Source organism: Simochromis diagramma, unplaced genomic scaffold, assembly GCF_900408965.1.
Source record: "Simochromis diagramma unplaced genomic scaffold, fSimDia1.1 OVJJ01000802.1, whole genome shotgun sequence".
Lineage (NCBI taxonomy): Eukaryota > Metazoa > Chordata > Actinopteri > Cichliformes > Cichlidae > Simochromis > Simochromis diagramma.
This window is the reverse complement of record NW_024387492.1, coordinates 6,252,697-6,260,766: the sequence shown is the minus strand read 5'-3', so window position 1 is coordinate 6,260,766 and position 8,070 is coordinate 6,252,697. Positions and strand designations below refer to the sequence as shown.

Here is an 8,070-nt window from a genome sequence, read left to right as displayed (position 1 = left end):
CAGTTCCGCCCCATTGTTTCTTTGCTTAATTATTATTATTAGAAATTGTAATTCTCATACGTCAGTAATTTGCAAATAATAAAGTTACACATTAATAATATTTTTTTCCAAATATTTATCACAACGCTTGCATTTTTGATTGTTTAAAATCTGTATTCAAAAATTCTGTCCCTTCACTAAGACAGGTCTGTGGCCACAAGATGTCACAATGGACGATGTTTGAGCACCTGCTGTTCTTCTCGATATTTGCTAATTGATTTTCCCATGTTTTGTTCATAGCTTTCGTGAGGTTCGTGGTGGAATAATTGTGGTGTGATGAAGAAGAGTAAGAGTAAATGTTTACACTTTAAACAAAACAGCTTTCTCTTTGCAAATGGGTTACCCAGGTTTAGCTCAGTAGGGTCAATATAAATTTTTAATATCTAATCTCATTTGACAGTGTATTTAGAGAGAGAGAGAGAGGATATTAGCTGGGGGGAAACGGACTAAGGAAATAACACGGAGCACCTTATTACTCAGGCTGCTATCCGGATAAACACCACAGGAACATCTTAAGGAAAGTGTACCTGTTCCCACATAACAGCCTCCACACGCCACACCACCGCAAAACTAAACACAGTTCACGGATTTATTTGGAAATGGGTCACGGATAATGTATTTTTTTCTTTCCACATATTGGAGTGGATCTAATTGTTTACTAAGTACTTGTACTTAAGCTTAGATTTTTGTAGCCTATTATCTCAATAGACGTCGACACGCCCACGCCCACGCGCGGCTCACAGGTGAACTGTTCACAAACGGGTAAGGTTACATTCCTTTCCCCATAAGGAACAAGGAAACCTGTCAGGTCGCAGGGATTCCTTTAACTGAATCCACGGGGTTTTATTGGTTGGCAGTTTCACGTAACCCTTCCGACTTCAGCTACATTCTTTCACTTTAAACCTTGAGTGCGTGGTTTTAATTTCCTTTAATCGAGAGAACTGCGGGCAGGTGTACTATGAGGAGGAACTGGGGGGAACCTGCCGAGGGGATTGGAAGTATTTGCTTTCTTGTTTTTGTGAAAACATGACGACTCCGTACAAAGATGTTGGCTATATTCACATTATTCATTTTTTATAGCCTGCACTCCACAGGTAGGTCTGCATTTAAATGCTAATATCTATTTTCTTTGTTGTTACTTTGTGGCTGCTGGGTTTCTTTGTTTCCACTGTTTCCATTTTGTCCAGTTAGTTTTATGGCGTTTATTCAGTTTAAGCGGATTGACTTTTATACTACAACAATGCAGCCAACGATGAGATCATTAAAGAAATTAACACATTGTAATTTAGTTCTTCCACATTAAGTACAGAAAGCGGCCGTTAGAGCTACAAACACGTGTGGTTTTGTTAACACAAAAACACAAAAAATGTATTAGTCCATCTAGCTCTACTTTAAGTGTAAACTCACTTTACAGACTCTGGTTTTTCATCCTGAGATCAAAGCATAAAACACATTATTTGATCTGTGTGCAAAATGTACTCTGGATAATCTTCCCATAGAGAATCTTTAATCAAACACTTTTATTGTGTTTGCCTACTTGAAATGATTTATAAGGAGCTAAGTGTACTGTGTGAGGTGGAACAAAGTCTGAAAGGCAGTGAATCATAGTGACAGCTCACACCTTATGGTCATATGTGGACAACTAGTTGAATAGTACCATTAAACACAGGGGAAGTTTAAAGGTCAGTCAGGACAACTAGAAGCTAGTGTATATTCTGATGACAGGCACCTCACCTCTTGTCTCTTTCCCCTCAGTCTCCCAGTCTGTTCCCAGCCCCATCAATGTCACCTTCTCTTCTGTAAATCTGAGGAACGTGCTGCAGTGGTTTCCAGGAGAAGGCAATTACACAGATGAAACACTCTACACAGTGCAATATGCCATGTGAGTAAATGTTTTAGAATTTAAATAAAAATGTATAGTTCCCAAGAACTAGCCTAGATGCAGTCCCAAAGGGATTTATTGACAACAACAAAAAGTTCCAGCAAGGCTAAAAGAAATAAAATGCAACAAGATCTCAAAATCAGTCTGCCTTGTTTAAGTTAATTTTCTTTTTTGACTGTGACTTTAAGCAAACTCTGCTCAACCTGTGCAAAAGTTCACCTCTGAATGTGTGGGTCTTTGTCTTTTCCAGCTATGGAGACAGAATTCAAGGTAAGAAGGGGAAACGGGTGAACTGGAAGGCAGTGCAGCACTGTACAAAAATAGTCCGGACGTGGTGTGATCTAACCAGTGAGATGTGGGATGAGAACCAGGGTTACTATGCCAAAGTTCGTGCTGTGGAGAGGGGAGCGTCTTCCAAATGGGCTTCTTCCAAATGGGCTTTCACACCCAGGAGATTTGAGCCAAAGATAGACAGTAAGTTAAAGAAACAAAAGCATTACATCATATTTAACATGTTTACACTTTAAACAATAGAGGTTTGTCCAACTTTGTAGCTACTTTGGGGCCCCCACTGCTTTCTGTGGAAGTTGAAAACAACAGTGCCACCATCACTATGAAGGGACCGATGAGGTATCCATCAAACAACCACACCCCAGCGCTTTCCATGGTGACACTCTACGCCGAGTTGACTTACAACCTCTCTGTTCGCAACACCCATCTGAACCAAACGGTAGGTATAAATCAAGTAGAAATATATATGACTACTGTAGCTTGACTCCGCATATAAGAAAAGTTTTAAAATTCTAGGAAGAGGTGAAACAGTCTCTATCTGATGTTGCTGCCCTGAATTGCTTTCATTTCAAAAACAGGATTGTCAGGCACAAATAAAAACATTCATGCTAGACATTGTATTGAAAACTTCCTTGTAAAGCACTGAGTCAACTACTACAACTTCATTTTTTTTGTAGTTTTTTTTTTTTTTTAACTGCCTATGACGACAAACTAACCTACGCCCACAAAGCATAAACTTTTTGTTTTTTGTGCAGCAATTCTTTCCAAAATTCTTTCCCACTCTCTAGCACTACCTAATCTGTGCACTTGTTGGTTTTTAGCACCATTTCCCAGTTGTTGGCGGCGTGTACAAATACCGCCTGATGAAGTACAACATGGAATACTGCTTTTCTGCACAGTTGAAATTCCCCTCGATGCCAATCCACTGCCAGTCCTCTGCATGGCTCTGCATAACCACACCTCAAGGTACAACTCCATTGCGTGACCGTGTCTGTAAATGAGAATATTCGGCTCCCTGTTTGAAACGTAGAAAAAAATGTCAGTAAACATGATATCAAAGCTGGAGAGCGATTAGTGTTTGTGCGGCAGGTGTATTGTACTTCCTTGTGTGAGCCAAATATGTCGGTCAAGGAAATGGTTCAGATGTTAGATTATTTTCTTTTCACATCACAAGCCCTGGATGAATAAATATTTTCACTCAGTTCACCCTCTTTTTCTTTTTTTTTTTCTTCTCTAGACCCTGTGATTGAGCAGCTGCAGAGTGTGACTGTGGGTATTGTTGTTCCAGCTTTGTGCATTGGTATGATCATTGCAGCTGCCTACCTTTTCCATCGCTACCTGTCTGGGAAAGACCAACACAGTCCAAATATACTGGTAATAGAAATGCATATAAACATACTGGCAATTCAATACCTAAACAGCACTTAACTTTAATTAATGTAGGTTCGCTAAACTGGGCAATGCATGTTTTTTGTTTTTTTTGTCGTTGTTGTTGTTTTTTTGTTTTGTTTTTTTAAAATACGAATTTAACAATTCACCTTAGGGAACCACTGACATAATTGCACTTGCAAACTGAAACTACTGCTTTGCATTTCACCTAAATGAGATATCTTTGAGTAGTGTTTCAAAGGTAAATTATCAAACATTTCATACCTTTTTCCTTCCCTTCCAATTTCCAGAACCCACCTTCTTTTCACAAGTCTCCTATTTTGTTCCCTCCTGAGAGTTCCAACCTCATCCCAATCAGCCCCATCAGCCCTGAGCCACCAGGAAACTTATTCACAATGTCAGGCCTTGAACACCCCATCTACTCTCTACAAGTTGTGGATCCCCCACCCAGCTACTCGCCCCAGAGGCATGAGGCTCCCTTGGATGATTTGTCCGTTGAGTACGGGGGTATCAGCATGGCTCCTCAAATCATTGTTGAAGGAGAAGAGGAAGCAAGAGGAGGGAATCAAGATGATGGAGACCGGAGAGTTGAGAGCGTTAACTCTGGTGGAGCTTACGCTCCTCAGGCTAACACTTCTTGGACATGCAAACAAACCCCCATGCAAACACATGGCCAGTCATCTGCAGGTTTACAGTCTTTTCCAAGATCAGCTACATGTGGGCTCAATAAAAAGAAGGATGGACAGATTGAAAGTTTACTGGTAAGCATTCGGTTAAATCTGCAAACAATGGAGGAAGTAAAAAGGGGAGAAGAGCTGCATGGAGAGGTGATCTGGAGCACACATAGGGAGGGAGTGGCAAACAGAGGTGTGGAGGAAGGAAACAACTGTGAAAATGTGCCTTTAATCTCTGCTTATGCCCCACAGAACATTCCAAACATGTCTGCCTCCTCCTCGGACCAATCTGACATCACGCTAGATGACTTTAGTGTCAATCATGAAAGAGGACTGCATGTACCTCTACTTTTAGAGAGAGGTAGAAGACTGAGTGAAGAGGAGTATGTGACGAGAGCTAGGTTGAGGCTAGATAATGTTTCTGTCAGCCAAGCAAGTGACGAAGAGGAATAGAAAGAGTTAGAACACGACAGGTGGAAACAGGGAGTGAAGTGGAGAAGGTTTTCAACAAATGGGACTTTGTTGGGATCCCCATGGATCAGTAGATGATATTCATCAGTAAAAAGCACTAACCCTGTTATTGAAAGATAATCCAGGAAACATGGCCAGTATACAGTTTCTCAGCTCTATTCAAATGCATACAGTGTGTGATAAAAGCAGCGTTTAGTACTTAGTACTCACTTAATAATGTTACCTTTATAGCTGAAAATCTACTGATATACACATGAAGAAATCATACTATGGTGAACTTTGAAGGATATGTATTTATCTTAATTACAAGATACACTGTATATTTTAATGTAATTTGTTTTGAATCTGTATTCATCCTCATGTAGCTGTCTGATAGTGACAGAAGATAATACAACATATGATCATAGCCTAACATAACGAAGAAACTACACTTCATTCTGGACTGGTGTCTGACATATCTCTCTAAGATAATCAGATGTTTGTTTGGGTTTTGTTTTTTTTGTTTTTTTAAATAGAAAGTACAGTAAAATCCTATATAGGAAACTTTACCCGTGTGTTTTCTTTTAAGGGTATGATCGCAGTGTATTGTAGATGTTGCATGACCGTACGTGTCCGTGTTTACTTGTAAAGGTTGAATTACAGTGGGTAGGTTTTTTTTTTGGTTTTTTTTTTATCAGCTTGTCCATCATGCTGTTCCGAGTAAAGCATTCAACCTGCTTTTATTTAAATACTGTGGACTATACACCTTTCGCTGTTGTGTTTGTGAAGCGAATCCCTCGTTTTCACTGCCAGTAACAGCAGTATCTGTTCTGTAACTGGAAATGATGATGTTAAGTGGAATGAGAAGTGTAACTGTACATGATCATGACAAGAGGCACTTTACTCTTTATTGCTTTATTTAATGTACAACATCTTTGATTAATAATGAGTTGTATGATCTGCAGTATGTGTCCACTACCTTTGTGCCTTTGGGTTAAAAAAAAAACAACTGGTTAAATCTGTGAAATCTGATCATGCCATCATATCGTCTTTTGTCGCTTCTCTGAACCTTGCAAATGTATTCCCATCTGCAGTATTAACAACATTATGGTTTTACCTTGTTCTTCTCCATTTTTTTGCTGTTTCTGTTCTGAGCTGAACAGAACATATTTTACACTTTGTCATTTAGAACTTGTCAGACTTGTTTACTGCAGTGAGTCCTGCATTCCGACACCAACAACACGCTTAAAATAGCAGTTAAAATATGTGATCATTACAAAGTACACAAAAGGCTTTCAGTGGCACTTCTGAACATTTGTGCATAAATTATACTTTGTTTTGACTTTTTTTGAAGGAAATCAGTGTGGTCTGTGTTAACACCGTTCCTTTTTCTGTGCCCGTGCTGTTCCTGCATGAAGTTGTAACTGCCCAAAATATGTTAATTTGTAACATCTGACTCATACCATCTCTTTGTAGCTCGATGGGACTTTCTGAGAATAAATTATTTCTTCCTGTAGAAGCTTAACCCTTGTGTTACTAAAACAACACAGAGGGGAAACAGGTACATTTAGTTTCTGACACCCACTTCTAACGTCCATTCTGCACACTGATAACATCTAAAACAGGTTGTTTCAGGTTAATGCATTTACAGAACTCAGTTTGGTGCATGAACTCTGGTTAACCGTTCATTCAAAACCATGATATCCATGTTGTTTTATAGCTTTATATAGTTTGTTGTCCAGTTAAACCCTTGTATTTTAAGAAGGCATTAGGACACTGTGTACAATGCAAATGTCATAAACCCATATTTTACTCACAATGGAACACAGCGAGCATATCAAATATTTAAACTGAGGCATTTTACTGTTTCATGAAAACTATTAGGTTGTTTTAAATTAGATGGCAGCAACACATCACAACGTTTGGATGGGGGTATGGGGGGCAGCAAAAAGCTAGAAAGGTAAGTGGTAGTAAAAAATATTTGGAAGAGCATTTTGTAACTAATTATGTTCATTAACAACAAGTCAGTAACATGATAGAGTGTGAAAAGAGCATCTTACAGAGGCAAAGATTCTCAAAAGGTGAGCATGGGTTTGCCCAAAAAACTACATCTAGAAATAGTGGAATACTTTTAGAATGATGTTTCTCAGTGTGTAATTATGAAGACTTTATCTATAGTACATAATAAAGTACAATATTATCATTTTTTTTTGAGAATCTGGAGAAGTCTCTGTGCACAAGGGAGAAGAACAAAAATCAATATTGGATGACTTTGATCTCTGGGCCCTGTAGTAGCACCACATTTTTAAAACAGGCATGATACTGTCAAAGACTCAGGAACACTTCCAGAAATCAAAGGATGCTGAGATCAAGCACGCTGTTCTTCTGTTCTAAGCTGTTGTACTTAGCTTGTAATCCTCCTGTTGACAGCTTGTTTATACGCAGGAAACAGGTTTGTGCGAGCTTTTATTTCAGCCTGCATCTATGCAAATAGACAGAATTGGCACCAAAGTATCTGTTCTTAAATGCACATAATATAACACAATTTTGAAGTATGGTTAGACAAATGTTTCTATCTGGCCCACTCAAAGTTTGTGTACATATGGATGTCTGTTCCCTAAATCCTCCTAGATACGTTAAACAGTCTGCAAGGAACTTACTAAATGTCTATAGAGCATTTGGGAACTATTTTTAAACACTCATATCCTTACTGATTATATTCATTATGTAGTAGCTGTTCTCAGAATAAACTGCCATATCACGTGTAACTTACATGTACATTGTTGTCAGTAAATTTTGCAAAAACAGTTTTCAGTGCAGTGGCACTTTGGGGTCACGGGAATATGTGAAGTAACTGTTCCCCAAAAAGTAATGCTAATAGTACCTGTAATTCATTACTTTTAAGCTCTGTATACTTCACAAAAGACATAAATACAACCTGGCTTATTGTGTATCTCAGTGTTTAGGTTTTGCTGACACCTGTGTGTGCTTTATTTGAAGAAAGAAAAGAAATATTCAATTGATGGAAAATGACAAGAATACTGAGGAACAATAACTCAAAGTTAGACTGAACTTATGTAATTACAAGTTTACCCTGAAGTCACATTTTTTATGGTAATGTGGTTTAGATTTAGGATGCTTATAACTTGAATTTTGTTCCAGGTGTCACAATATGTGATGAATGTTCAAAATATGTAGCTTTGAAGAAGATAAAAAGATTATTGTTAAAAGAGTAAAGGATAAAGTAAGCAAGTGGCGATTGTACCTAGTGCATTGTCTTTACACTTACCGCCCCTGATCATTTAAAACATTTATCATTCTATGTCCTGATTTGAAAAGTTGGTG

The 8,070-nt window shown here is 38.4% G+C and overlaps 1 protein-coding gene across 1 annotated transcript; it reads left to right on the top strand.

Moving 5' to 3' along the window:
* Nucleotides 1–802: 802 nt before the first annotated feature.
* Nucleotides 803–6,250, top strand: LOC120724921 (interleukin-20 receptor subunit alpha-like). Its single transcript, XM_040017445.1, has 7 exons — nt 803–1,133; nt 1,795–1,921; nt 2,172–2,395; nt 2,476–2,651; nt 3,034–3,178; nt 3,450–3,586; nt 3,892–6,250. Exons 1-7 carry the CDS (start codon nt 1,085–1,087, stop codon nt 4,726–4,728), a joined length of 1,695 nt encoding a protein of 564 aa, XP_039873379.1. The 5' UTR covers nt 803–1,084; the 3' UTR covers nt 4,729–6,250.
* The last annotated feature ends 1,820 nt before the right edge of the window (nt 6,251–8,070 follow it).

Bases quoted from the DNA above. Each gene is read 5' to 3' on its own strand.
- LOC120724921 (XM_040017445.1), top strand. From the start codon at position 1,085: ATGTTGGCTATATTCACATTATTCATTTTTTATAGCCTGCACTCCACA. The intron at 1,134-1,794 runs GTAGGTCTGCAT...CTTTCCCCTCAG, and splicing joins TTATAGCCTGCACTCCACAG to TCTCCCAGTCTGTTCCCAGC. The intron at 2,652-3,033 runs GTAGGTATAAAT...GTTGGTTTTTAG, and splicing joins ACACCCATCTGAACCAAACG to CACCATTTCCCAGTTGTTGG.